The sequence below is a fragment of the Exophiala spinifera genome, assembly GCF_000836115.1.
Source record: "Exophiala spinifera strain CBS 89968 unplaced genomic scaffold supercont1.1, whole genome shotgun sequence".
In the NCBI taxonomy this organism is placed as follows: Eukaryota; Fungi; Ascomycota; class Eurotiomycetes; order Chaetothyriales; family Herpotrichiellaceae; genus Exophiala; species Exophiala spinifera.
Window position 1 is genome coordinate 2,517,671 of NW_015622513.1, and position 13,519 is coordinate 2,531,189.

Sequence of the window (13,519 nt, forward strand, 5' to 3'; positions counted from 1 at the left end):
GAGTTAAAGAGGCAAAAGAGACGCCAGAGAATGGAGGTGGTGGCAGGTAATGCCTCCGTCAGGGATAATTGGACGCGGGCGGTGTATGAGGGTGTCAAGGGTGTCAATACAGAAGAGACTGCGCTTTGACGGTGACTTCATGATCCGACGCTCGATTAGGCACGAGACACTAAAACACTAGCTCGGCGAGCCTATGGACTTAACCAAGTGGCTAGTGGGCTTCCTTCCCCATGCCCAGTGAGCTTTGGCTGCGATTTCCCTGGCTCAGCTACGTATCAGATATCCTGTTCCAATTACAAACGAGCTTCTGCTAAGTCCAGTTCGAGACAGTCTACCATAAATACGACCTGCCATCTTCCTGCTGAGAGTCATACTCAGCGTCCAGGAACTTCAATACCGGTATCCCATCGAGTTTGCGCAGACGGCTGTGTCGTCTCTCCAGCTCGTTATCAAGAGCACCATCTTACTTCTCCCACGAAACATCTAAGTTGTAACAACCAGCCAACCCGCCAAAATGTCGTCCCACGCACTCTCGGACGACCAGGTACGCTCTACCTGTCGACGGCTTGTTGTTGTCCCCATGGCTAACCAGAGGTTCTGTCTAGGTCGCTTCCGAGCTGAAGAAGATGACTGCCTTCATTCGACAAGAAGCCCTTGAGAAAGCTCGAGAGATTCAGCTAAAGGCAGACGAAGAATTTGCAATCGAGAAATCGAAGCTGGTTCGGGAAGAGATTGCAGCCATCGACAAGGAATACGAGAAGAAGTTCAAGCAGGCGTCAATGTCGCAACAGATAACCCGCTCGACAATGTCCAACAAGACACGAATAAAGGTGCTCAGTGCACGGCAGGAACTACTAGATAAGCTTTTCGAGCAAGCACGATCAAAGCTGGGAGAATCTGGCTCGAAAGACAAGAACTACGAGGAAGTCCTCAAGGGCCTGATCTTGGAAGGCCTGTATCTGCTCGCAGAGAGCAAGGTGCAGATTCGGTGCAGGAAGGCAGACAAGGACAAAGTAGAGAGTGCCGCAAAGAAAGCGGCCGCTGAATACAAAGAGAACATGGGTAGCGAGGTTGAGCCCGTGATCGACGAGAAGAATTGGCTTCCAGAAGAATCGTAAGTCAATTGACCTAGACCCTTGAGTGGATGTGAGCGCTGACAGACTACACTAGCACCGGCGGAGTTTTCGTGGTTGGCGGCAACGGCAAGATCGAATTGAACAACACCTTTGAAGAGCGATTGCGCATGTGCGAGAGTGATGCTCTGCCTAGCATCCGAGCCACCCTGTTTGGCGAGAACCAGAACAGGAAGTTTCACGATTAAGCCAACGCTCGTCACCTTGCAGTCATTGTTATTAATGTGCAGTGTGGTCTCTTCGTTGATGATTTTGCTGTTTGAGGCGTGGTATGGCAAAGCTTCGATAGAGACGGATTCTAAAACAGCTTTTAGAGAGCCGAGCCTCACGCTGCTGAGTGTGTTCTAATATATTGTCATGCATACGTTCACATACATCGGTCGCTAAGTAATGTTCCCGTCAAACTCGATATCATAATACTGCAGATGCCCGGAGTAAGCCTTTTGAACCACCAACACCATGCTGACAAAACAAATGCAACATTCAGAAACGGTCCGAGAAAAAGTAACCACATAGCGTCACAAACAATGCCACGCTTGCATCAATCAGGAAGCCCTAGTTGCCTGCGAATGACCTTTTCAGTCTCCGACCTTGCATCTGACGCCTGGGAGCATGCTGACAGACTCGTATTCCTAGTAGAATCAGCCGGTGCTTCCTCCGGGGTCGTCGTAGCTGTCGTGGATGCAGGATCGCCGCTGCTCCCACTGCTATTGCCAGCGGCAGCTCCCTCGTCGTGGCCTTCGGGCTTGGTCAAAAACCGCGTCATCACGTCCCTACCTTTTTGCTCGCTCCGAAAGTCCTGCGAATCGCGGATGCGACCGGTTCTGAGGTCGAAGATGTTCTTCTTCGGTCTCGGCTCCGTGCGCACGCTGAACAGCAGTCGCCAATACAGGGCCTGCAAGGCAGCCTTGGCTTCCGTGCGACTCAGGTGAGACGCGCCGGTGTCGATGATGGACACCAGCGTCGAGCGGACCGCATCGGCGATTGTGTCAACAGATCTATTGAATGTGACTTTGTCGGCGGGTGAGTCGACATTTGCAGGCCGCCCGCCGTCGGCTATGGCGGCGTCGAGAACGTGCGTGAGGGCTCGGAGAGCCGTGTAGTCGACGTTCTTGGGGTCTCTGTGTCGGTGGGGTCTGAATAGTGGATGTCTAGAGACGTGTTGCGTCAGGGTGTCGAGATACCCTACTTGAGGCAAAGGTCTGCCATCTTGCAGACTGTCGGGGCCAAGAATGAATGTCTGCGCGAGGACTAGACGGGCCCTGAGCGCGGAGCGCGAGACGGGAAGGATGTGAGAGAGCAGATGCACTTGTAGGGTCGGGTCTTGCAAGTTCTTGCCCATGTCTGTGAGGATTCTCTCCAGAACGTGAGCTCTCATGTCGGGGTGTGGTAGGTCGAGCAGGACATGAAGCGTATCCTCAACCTTGACCGATACTCGCACGTCACCCATGAGTTCGGAATCGATGGCAAGCCGACAAACCAGAGATGTCAATTTGCTCAGAGCCAGAAAATCCAGATCGCGAGAAATGGCCTGGAACATGTCCAATGCGGAAAGGAGGTATTTGGGATTCCTGCTCTCTGGTTCGTGTGCCACGCGGTGCTTCGGTTCGATCGTAACGGCGTCTTGTGATTTTGAAACGTCTGCGCCCAAAGACTGGAAGATCATCTGCACATCCCGAGCAGAAATGTTACTTCTGGTCCAGGAAGCACTCGCATTTCTCAAGCACTCAATATACGCATGCCGAACATCATCCTGTTGTTCAAACACAACTGTGTTGAAGGCCCAATACACTGCGTCGTCTGCCATCTGTCCTCTGGCAGAGAGATCTGCCATGTACCCAGAAGTGAACATGCGCGCTCTAGCTTCATCGTCGCCCGTGCGCCACAGATTATCTGGAATCGCGTGTTCAGGAAATTCGAGTTGAATTGGAATCTCGTCCTTCCAGTCTCTTAGCCCGCCTGATCCGAAGAATAAAAAGACACGATCGGCAGAAAGAGCCTCTGTACGTTCAACAGCATCCATAAGCCTTGAAACTCCATCATGGAGGTCGTCGTCGTCGGGCTTCGTCGCCACCGTGGCGAGGAGTTTCCGGTCCAGGCTGACATTACCATTCACTTCTGCTGGACTCCTCGAAGCCTCATAATCCGCCCGTGACCTTCGCACCTTTTCCTCAACGCCCTGGTCATTCAGATGATCACCGAGAATCGAGGAAAAGTCAAAATCCGTCGCTTTCTGTTTCGCCAACAGAGCACGGAGTCTGTCCTTTCCGACCAATGCGTCCGATCTGCCTCCCGTAAAGGCACTGAGAGCTCTCATCCGTTCAGCCTCGAGTTGGGCTTCGTCAACTTCCGGAGAGGACGACCTCGATGTGACGTCCCCATTATTCTTCTTTCCTCCGAACAGGCCACTCAAAGACTCCAGGGAGTCTACAGAGTCTGCATCGTCGTCATCTGAATCCGGAATTTCCGTGATCTCGGCGTTGCGAGAGAACTTCTGTGTCGCCGGGGGGATGGGTGCGAATGAAGGACGTTTAACCGGAGTGGGTGAAGGCGACGTTGTCTTTCTGTTCCTACTATGGAGCACGGGGGTTTTGGAACTCCATGGGGAGTTTACTGAGCCTCGAGGTCTGGGACTGCGGAAGGGTATCGATTGCGAGTTCGAGCGTGGCACACTCAGAGGGGAAAATGTAGTGGATTTGAACAGTCTGCTCTCGTCATCCGGTCTTTTCGACGTGCTGGGTGTTTTCACTACTCGTGTAATCTCTATGTCGGGGTCTTTTGTTTTTCGAGGAGTAGTCACCACCCGAGTAATCTCAATATCAGAATCGCTCTGCGTGGATGCATCAGCGGAGGGTGTGGAACGTTTGGCTGGAACTGTAGGCTGAATGTAGGGTTTGAAGAAATCAGATATTCGCTGTTTCTTTCGTCGCGTGGGCGTAGACATAGTCGTCCCGAGACACCATGATAGAGCCTGGGAACACAGGCTACAGACTGCGCAGAAGCGAATGGCGGGTGGTGAGTGTTTTGTAGGCAACCGTCCAGTGCAACGATTCGCAATGGGGCGCGCCACGTTCGCGAGACGTGTGAAGTTGCGGCACGCAGTACATGACGCAAATCGATGGTTAGAGCGCAGGCAACTTACAGTACCCACTGTACCTACAGTACCTACTGTACAAGGAGATGCAACTTAAGCTCAAGCACCTATTGCCCTACCATCTTAGGCTTTTAACTTAGGAGGGTCAAGCCTCCCTGGCCCCCACATTGCCCCGGGACTCGTTTGGGCTTCTTAAAGATTTTCACTCCAAGGCCTTTCGATGCTGCAAAAATATTTTTCCATTCTCTGCTCAACCAGCAACACGAGGAATATTGTCGAGTGTATGCAATCTCTTGATGTCAGAGCTGTAACCTCAAATCTCAGACGAATAACTCCATGTTGTTATATATTTCCATTCTCTCATCACAACATCTTACTGCTCCATTAAGATGTTGTCGTTCGGATTGATGGGTCATTTGACTGGCCCCTGAGAAAAAGAATGGTAGAAAGACGTTCTCACCCTGATTCTGTATCTGCTGTGCTGGACCTCCGGGGGTGAAAGCTCAGTTCGTTTTGACATCAGACATACCCTTCAAGCCTCCTTGACTTTTGTGACTTCAATATCTTCCATGACGTCTGTTCGCTGGGGTTCGGAGTAAGGTAGAGCCGCCGTCAGATGTGTACGTCCGTATTCTCAATGATGCTTTCGTCGAGGGTCCATCGTAGGTGTGTACTCTGGTGCTATCGCCAAGACACGGCATTCATGGGGATCAATTGAGCCGAGTCTCGAGTACGAGTACGAGTACGTGGTGCTTTAACTCAAAGCTAACCTATGTAGGTTTCTACAGGGACAAGGGCACTGACAGAACTAATAAGTACTGTAGCTACCAGGATACTCGAGGGTATATATAGGGAAGGTGGGCAGGACAACACCTCCCATTCTTCCTCGGTACCTCAAAAGCGAGCGATTCTCACTGAACATCAGAAACCCTGTCAAACAGAACCAGCTCGAAGATACAACTGTCTTATCAGAAACAAAAGATACTGCCCGCTGCCAGACGTCCACATGGATTCCACCACCGTCCTACGTGCCACCTCTTTCTTGGGCGTATCTTCGTCCATCTGGCTTTCTGGCATCTCCTTTTCACAGTCTTACCTCACCATTCCACTCCTGGTGGGGATACCATCAGAAACGAGCACTGCGCTCTTTAAAGACCTCTACTACAGCGGAGCCAAATTGATCGTGCCACTGGCCCTGACGTCGACCTTGAGCACAGCGACCGCCGCCTATCTCGACGCCGAGAAAAGGGCAGGGTACGCCGTCGCAGCAGCCGCCACGATCTCGATCCTGCCGTTCACGGCAGCAGTCATGTTCCCGTGCATCCACAGGCTGATAGCCATTGCCGACGATGCCAAAGTCAGGGAGAAGACGCAGCCAGGAGAAGTAGCCGGGCTCTTGACCCAGTGGAAGTGGATGAACTATGTCAGAGCTGGTCTGTCAGGGGTGGGAGGCGTCGTTGGGTTGCTAGTCTACAGCGGGAGCTTGTGAGCTTGAGGAATACGGCAGCATTGCTGAAGCTGCTTGTTCACCTCTTTGACGATCACAAACGCAGGTTTGACGGTTCTGGTGAATGTAAATCGGTTCTTTTTTGGTCCAGTCTGGGAATCGGAAGTCTTCACGTGCGAAAACCACCCAAGTTAAAGGACCCTTGTTCGCGAGCGGAGGGGGGGAGGATTTTCCCTTCCTTGAATAGAAGTAAAATCCCTACTTACTCAACATCATCGTAACCGTCTCATCTTTAACATTATCAATTTGCCGTTTCAACTCCCTCGCCCACGCGCCGCACGCCGACACTATGTGTAAACAACGGGCCTGATACCAGGACGAGGGCATCTACTTTGTAAATGCCTTGATGTATGATTCTGCCTGATGATAGTTGGGCCACTTGTACCCGGAGATAGTCCCGGGGTCCATACGTATTGTGGGATTCACGGGGGACAACTCACTGACCTGGGTAGCTGACCATGTTGTTCCTAGCTATTTGTTCCCAGGGGTAAAATATGTGTTGTGCGCACCCGCACCCCTTGGATCTAGGTATCGTCCCTTGTGTCACGACGCGCACGACATGATGGTCAAACGGAGTAATCCCTTCTTGACGTTCATGGAACACCCCGACTGACTGCGGTTCAAGGGGGTCATGTCGTTTTGATTTTTTGATATTTGCAAACAAAAGCACTTTGAAACCCCTCCAGATTGCTACGCTTTTCCTCTGTGATGCTATGCTCTGCTCTGCTACTCTAACATGCATTATCGTGCGTAGATAGGTTTTGGAAATCCCCCAGGCCAAGGCAAGATCGTTTCTGCTCATTAGATATTAGTTCAGGTAGGTTATGTACATGAAACTACATATATGCAATTCAAGTTCTTCCGTTCATATCATTGCCACATTACATCGGATTTAAAGCCCAAGAGCACCGAGGAAGGGGAGAAGGAGAGCCAGGCCAAGGTTGCCGGCGTGGCTGCTCGCGGCACCAGTCTGGCTCTGAACGAGAGCTGAGCTTGTCGCCGATCCACCGCTCGAGCCGGTGGCGGTGGTTGATTCGCTGCCGAAGGAAAACGGTGCTCCTGAGCTGGTAGATCCGCCAGCGAAGGAAAACGATGCGCCTGAGCTGGTAGACCCGGGGCTCGAGGTGATGGTAGAAGTACTATTGGTGTAAGCCGACTTGGTGGTGAAAGTGCTCGCAGTGGCGCCGTTTGTGCTCGTCAGGGCAGCGATGACTTTGGTGGTTGAGGTCGGGCCGCAGGTGACGCTAGCTGTGGTGACGGAGGCGGTGGTGACGGTTCCAGAGGGAGTGAAGGTGGATGGGATGGTCGCGTAGTTTTCCGCGGTGCCGCTGACTTGGGTGGGAATGACGGTCGTGAAGTCCGAGTTGTCCACGACACCGAGGACCGACTTGATCCAGGCGGCGGCGTCCTGCGAGAACATGTTGTAGTAGCCGAGATGGGTCGAGACGAGGGAGTCTGTTTGGTTGGCAGCACAGATGGGATCGGTCTACGATGGTTATATGTCAGTAGCTGGTCTTTCGCTTTGAGATCAAAGTAGTTTCAGAGAGGACTCACCTGCAGACACCAGTCACGAGTAATAGCGGCGTACTTATCCAGAGAAGTCAACATGCTCCCGGAGCGAGGGAAGAGGCCATCGATGCCGGATCCGTTGCCGTAGTTGTACGGCTGGTTAGCAGTGTGTCGAGTGTTGCCAAAAACCAGAACGGCCGATACTGTAGCGCATCAAGTCAGTGATGTTCCTAGTGGACAAGAAGAAGCAGTTGGAAAGGCACTCACGTCTGTTGCCTGGGCTGGTGGTGGGATCCAAAGCCGGCGTGTTTGGCTGAATGCAGCCGTTGAAGGATTCACCACCTCCACCGCCGAGAATATCGGTCACAATCTGTGCACCCTGAGAGTATCCGGCGAGGACCAGCTTCGACTTGGGGCATCGCTCGGCATACGAAGTCAACTGAGTGAAACCAGCAATGACTCCATCGTAGGTGGTCTGGCAAGACAGATCGGTGTATAGGGCGGAATAGATGAGATCCTCGTAGCCGCAGCTGGAAAGGCCGTCACAGGTCGCGGCCACGAGATCTCCCTGTCGTCCCGGGTAAGGCTCGTTGTTACCACGGGCAAGGAAGAAGTGCACATCGTCGCAGGGAGTGCATGTCTGAGCCAATGCCACCGGAGCAGCAGACAACAGGGAGAGAGCGGCGACCAAAGCTGCCGACGAGATCATGGTTGGTTTCTTGAGTTTTCGTATACTCCGTGGATTACTAAGTTCCTCCCCGTACAGAAAAGAAAATGGTCTAGAGAAGAATAACAAAGCTTCAAAAAGAAAAAAGCGAGCGTACTATTGCAGGGCGAAAAGGAGCAAATCCAGCACCATATATGAGGTTGGAACGATTGCAGGTAATAATAGTAACAGGGAAAACCAACGGAGCAGTGGCCACGCCTTCGGAGGCGTGTTTTTTATTGAGAGGCTTCGGGCATGTTACTCCCATAGATGAGAGACAACTGATAAGAGTCCACTCCAGGTACGTCGGGGAGTGCGCGATTGGGACGAGTGGGCGAGACAAACATGTCTCGCTTTGGCGTAGTTTTTCTCTAGGGGAGAGCTAGCCCTGGCTGAAGCTTTGTTGACAGGCTCACGCGGCTCAGGACTTACGTACCCTCGGTGGAATCGACGCTCTCAAAGCTTGTTTCTTTGCCGATATATCCACCATCGAAAATTTAACTACGCCTCTGTTAGACTGCGTGGATGGGTACGGCACTACGGGTAAAATGATAGGGAGCTTGGACGGTGCCTGGACGGTGCCACTGTTGGTTCCGGGGCCACGACGGTACTCGGTACGAGCACTCGAGCGCGGGTCAAGAAAAGAAAAGAGCAGAATTTTGAATTCCATTGTCCCGGGAGTTGCAGAGGATGAACTTGTAAAGATGGTACCTAAGGTCTAGGCAGGGACAAGCGGATAGGTAGCAAATACCAGGTACATAGGGAGTACGATGTCGGTAAATGCCTCGCAAGGTGCCTATTGCCTAAAGATGAGCGGGACTCTCCCCTGTACTGGCCTGCTGTAGGTACAATCTACAGGGGCAATAATACTTGTAGGCGGCATCAACTCGTGGTGCCGCAGCCTAAACATCTCGCCACAGAAACTGCCTCTAGGTACAATACTAGTTAGTAGGCAAAAAGCATGCCACGTTTTAAACCCACTTGCCCGTCTTTCCACTCTGGAATCCCCGTGTGGACAATGAACCCTCTTCAGCAAAGTTTCTACACTCGTGGGATCTCATGATAATTACCGTTGCTGTGGCTCTCGGAAGTTCCGGAAAGGCCGTCCATCAACATGAATTCAATGAGGTACGGATGCTCTCTACAGGGTACTCGTACCTGTAAGACATTACTGACCGGCCTCTCATACAATAGCCTAAAATCATGTCGAACCGAGACCGAGGAACGAGAAGAGCATGTTTACGACTGACGAGTCTCCTAAATGCGCAATCTGTGAGCCCTCAATCGTTTATCCACCGCCAGCCAGCCCACTAACTTACCTATCTTCCAGTACTCGTCTTGTCCCCCACACACACCCGTTACCTCTAAAAGGACATGGACAAGTCAGACCGTCTGCTGGTCCTGGCTCGCAATCTCAGCTATGGAGACGGTTCACAAACGTACTCGAGAGCACACGTCCCTTGAATGCACGCGACACAGGGCCGGAGAACGCATTCATGGAAAAACTTGGGATACAAGTACTGCCATTGAAATCTCGCGGGGCAGGAATGCGTTCACGTTGTTACCGGCGAGTTTCGATCTTTCGATCGGCACGAGCATGCATGTCTTTCAACGCCGCCACGTTCCCGCATTTAGTCGCTTCTTTATGCAGGTACCGGACTAGTCAGCCATGTTTTGGTGCATGAAGCGCGAGACGACCACTGAACCTTTGTTCCTGGCATTAACGAAAATAACAATGTACGAGTACCAGAGCCCATCATCGGCAGCGGATTCATGGCAATCATCCCGTTGAGACTGCGTTTAACCACTACGATTACTCATCCCGGGCTTCTCTCTACAAACGCCCTAGTTAGAGCCACGACCTTGTACCCGCAAGATAGAATCCCATGCGCGGCTGGCGGAAGTTGCTCCACCTGTCAGAAGTTCTGGACGGCTCTATTGCACTCTAATGACGATTCCTGATGATCATCTCTGATGATCATCAGAGGAAAAAAGTTAAGTTCCACCAGTCTCACGGTGATGATGAATTGTCTCCTCAAATATGATTCCTAATGCTTTCATATTCCAATAGTCTCTCCCATTGTCACTGTCTACTAGGATTGCCACACTGGCTCCTTCATGCATCGTATGAGTTGCGCAATATGTCACCCTCCTCTTGCTAGCACGAAAGGTCTGCAATGGTCGTTTCAGGCTGCAAAACGACTCCTTGCTCTCAGCTTCTTTCCCCAGCTCCAGTACAAACCTGTCAAAAGTCCAGCGCAAGCGGCGGTCAGGCCTGCCAGCAAACTTACTCCTCCGCCGATTCCGATGCCTTTGAACATTGCTCGTCCCCCCAGCACAGCGACAAAGGCCAAAATGGACCGAGAGACGCTGTTTGCTGCGAAGATGCTGGCGGCATACCGAGGATAAATCGCTGGGATGTACAGAAACACCGAATTACTGAGGAAATACATTGCCACCATGTAGAGGAAGATGGCAATAGTTGGGACGATCCAGTGAATAGATGATCGAGCTGTCCATGCTGTAGTTGCGGATTGACAAGTCAGCTCCCTCATCTTCACTTCCGGGATGAACAGGTAAGTTATCTCACCAAACATAAACAGTGAAGCAGGCATCAACACACTTGCAACGACACCCTCTTCCAGAAAATTCTCCAGGTCACCAAACGTACCATCCTGTAATTTGGGTTGGACCCTCTTGGCCAGCCACAGACAATGTACTGGGAAGCCGAAAACGACAGCTGGAGGTGTCACCAACCAAATAAGGGATGTCGACGTCTCCGAAAAGCCGTACAATGGCGGATACACAAGTGGGAGTGACTGGGAATGTAGTTGATTAGGGGGAAGGGCCATTCATTGTCGCGGAGTACTTACTTCGAAGAAGGAGTAGAGGATTGCATAAAGCAAGCCCATGTAAAGTGTCATAAACAGCAGAGCTGGATCCTTGATGTTGACCTCCCAGGGCTTTACTGTCGAATTCCACAATCGCTGGCCGACGCTGAGATGCGCTTGCCTCAGTTCTTCCTCAGACCTGAAATTCACATTACTATTGAGCTCTCTCAGTCTCTTTGCTCGATAGTACAGGATCGTGGGAGCTGAAGTTTCCGGCATCAGTACCATGAACATCGAGTAAAAGGATCCGGTGATGATGAGCAACTCCCAACTCGAGAACCTCCAACCCATCGTCTCCACGGCAAAAGAGGACAATACCGGTCCCAAGGCAGGTCCAAATGATGTTGTGCCTGCCCACAATCCGATGAAGTAAGGAAATTTGACCGGGCCCCATATGTCTCCGAGCGTGGCACCTGCTGTGGCCAGACAAGGAGAACCCATGAAGCCAAGCAGGAATCGCAACACCATGAGGCCGGCGTAACTGCGCACGAGCGAGGTGGGGATGCACAGAACAACGAATAGTGCTCCTGAAATGGCGTATGGAGGATTCCTGCCGATCGAAGGCACTTCTGAGAGGGGAGAAAAGACCAAACCACCAAGACCATATGCCAAAACATACAGAGCCAGACCCATAGACGCTTCGAAAGTGCCGACACCAAACTCCTTCTGCACACCGGCTTGACTTGAGGTGTAAATGGAAGAGCCAACATAGATGGCCCATGTGTACAGACAGGTTAATGCAGTAATGGCACCCTTTTTGGCGGTCGAGAAGTTGAGCGGGTTGTCAGGGTCCTCTGGACCATTCCAGGTTACTGTAACCGCCTCTTTCTCCGGTTCTGTATCCGACTGTCCTGCCGTCAAACGAATAGCGGCATCTTCAGGTTTTAGAGGCCGAGGCCAGTATTTGCCATGGAGACAGAGTCGTACGATGGCGCTCAGCGCAGAGTCTTTGATCATGTTGTGATAACACCAAATTCAGAGCTAGGGCTGTTACTGCTCGTAACACGAAAAGTCATCGACCTCAAGAAATGAAATCGGGCCTGGAAGTGGCTGTCCACCATTTTTATAGCTGCATTTATGTCGGCAGGGCTATCCCCTTTTTCCATTTTAACGACATGGTCGGAGATAAGGTATTTCCCCCAGGAAGCGTGTGACACAACATGATCATGCACGTCTGGTGCTTGTTCTGCATCGTGATCTTGCTGAAGAGAGTCTTGATGGTCGTCGTTCTGCTGGTGGAGAAAGTTGATCTGGCTCACTCCCGCGTCCGGGCGTCTGATGGGAACTAAACCCTTCAAGGTTTAGGTCAATTGCCTAGCGACCTCGCCTGGTGAAGTGACTTGTCTCTGCATGCACCTCAGATCTTTACTTAAAAGAACCTCATTTCGTCTGCACGCGGGTCGTGGGATCTAGTCCGCTTTGCTGTAATGCAACGACCATAAAACGTTGCGCCACTCTACCGTGCTTCCTTGGCTGGGCCGCCCCCCTCCACCACGATGACGAGGATCCTTCGCAAAGCCTGCCGCGCCTGCACGGTTGCTAAGCGACGATGTATTGTACGGTTACCTCGATGTCACAGATGTGAAGCCCGTGGCATCGACTGCTTGTATGATCTTGAACCCCTTGTCAACAATTCAAATTCGTCTAGGGCCAGGAGTGAGAAACACTCTTCTTCGCGGAGAGTCATAAAATCTACAAAGCATGACAGTCTCGACCACAACTTGCTTCGTCACATTTCGTCCTTGCACATGGATCCTGCTCGGATAGCCCTTAACTTTGGCCAAAGTCCGACAATGCGATGCTTGACTGTGTCCAAGATAGCAATTACGGCCGACAAGTTCACCGTCGAATTTATGACACATGAACTGCTGAAGATTGCCCGATCGGTTACCCAGGACCAGTCAGCGATATACATCCATGCCCACATGAGACCCGACCCTCACCCGAGGCTTCTCAAGTCAGATATGCCATGTATCAGCAACCTAGTCGTTCACAGTGGCGCTGATTCTTGCAGCAGCCTGCTTCTGTGTGACCAGCTTTGCCGGCTGCTCTCTGAACTCAAATGTTCCAAGGAGCCATTGCCGGACATTTTGCAAGCCTTTCAAGTCATCATGTCATTCGCCACAACCCTCCTTTTTACTGGTGCTATAATTATTGTTGAACCGAAAGAGAAACTGCTTCGTCATATGAGGGAGGTTTCGGTTAGACTACTCCAGGACGGCCCAAGCATGATGCCTACAACCCTATCCAGATGGCAGACGTGGATTCTGGCTGAAAGTGTGCGCAGAGCAATCTTGATGACGTGCCTCATTCAAGGAGTCTACCATGGATGGCTTCGAGGCTTCTGTTATCATGAAGTATTCATCCAAGCACTGCCATTCGATGTTCGACCTGGCTTGTGGAATGCAGAGTCTGAAGATGAATGGGACGGGCTTATGAACAACCATCCTCGGTTTGGCAGCTGGAATAGATGGTCAGAGCTGGTCTCGTTCCGTGAATTCGCGGACTCGTTCGCAAAATCTCCGTTTGACCCTGGGCTTGACAACTTCCAACGACTACTTCTCACAGCCCACCACGGTAAGGCACCTGTCGACAGAACAGTCGGAATCTTGTTCACATGACACTCATGATCAATACCACCAAGGACGGTGTCTTGCTTCTGGTCAACTATAGCACAAG

At 51.6% G+C, this 13,519-nt stretch overlaps 6 protein-coding genes across 6 annotated transcripts; 3 read left to right on the top strand and 3 right to left on the bottom strand.

The window, feature by feature from the left end:
- Positions 1-514: 514 nt before the first annotated feature.
- On the top strand, positions 515-1,321 carry PV08_00943 (uncharacterized protein; the record flags this gene model as incomplete). Its single annotated transcript, XM_016375308.1, has 3 exons — positions 515-544; positions 606-1,114; positions 1,171-1,321. 3 exons carry the CDS (start codon positions 515-517, stop codon positions 1,319-1,321), a joined length of 690 nt encoding a protein of 229 aa, XP_016240584.1.
- Positions 1,322-1,674: 353 nt separating this feature from the next.
- Positions 1,675-4,077, bottom strand: PV08_00944 (uncharacterized protein; the record flags this gene model as incomplete). Its single annotated transcript, XM_016375309.1, has 1 exon — positions 1,675-4,077. One exon carries the CDS (start codon positions 4,075-4,077, stop codon positions 1,675-1,677), a length of 2,403 nt encoding a protein of 800 aa, XP_016240585.1.
- A 1,156-nt stretch (positions 4,078-5,233) lies between these two features.
- On the top strand, positions 5,234-5,716 carry PV08_00945 (uncharacterized protein; the record flags this gene model as incomplete). Its single annotated transcript, XM_016375310.1, has 1 exon — positions 5,234-5,716. The coding sequence occupies one exon, from the start codon at positions 5,234-5,236 to the stop codon at positions 5,714-5,716; it is 483 nt and encodes a 160-aa protein (XP_016240586.1).
- Positions 5,717-6,626: 910 nt separating this feature from the next.
- Positions 6,627-7,952, bottom strand: PV08_00946 (uncharacterized protein; the record flags this gene model as incomplete). The annotated part of the gene is made up of 3 exons (XM_016375311.1): positions 6,627-7,220; positions 7,289-7,446; positions 7,511-7,952. The coding sequence occupies 3 exons, from the start codon at positions 7,950-7,952 to the stop codon at positions 6,627-6,629; spliced, it is 1,194 nt and encodes a 397-aa protein (XP_016240587.1).
- A 2,183-nt stretch (positions 7,953-10,135) lies between these two features.
- On the bottom strand, positions 10,136-11,797 carry PV08_00947 (uncharacterized protein; the record flags this gene model as incomplete). Its single annotated transcript, XM_016375312.1, has 2 exons — positions 10,136-10,768; positions 10,823-11,797. The coding sequence occupies 2 exons, from the start codon at positions 11,795-11,797 to the stop codon at positions 10,136-10,138; spliced, it is 1,608 nt and encodes a 535-aa protein (XP_016240588.1).
- Positions 11,798-12,588: 791 nt separating this feature from the next.
- Positions 12,589-13,461, top strand: PV08_00948 (uncharacterized protein; the record flags this gene model as incomplete). Its single annotated transcript, XM_016375313.1, has 1 exon — positions 12,589-13,461. One exon carries the CDS (start codon positions 12,589-12,591, stop codon positions 13,459-13,461), a length of 873 nt encoding a protein of 290 aa, XP_016240589.1.
- Between the last annotated feature and the right edge of the window lie 58 nt (positions 13,462-13,519).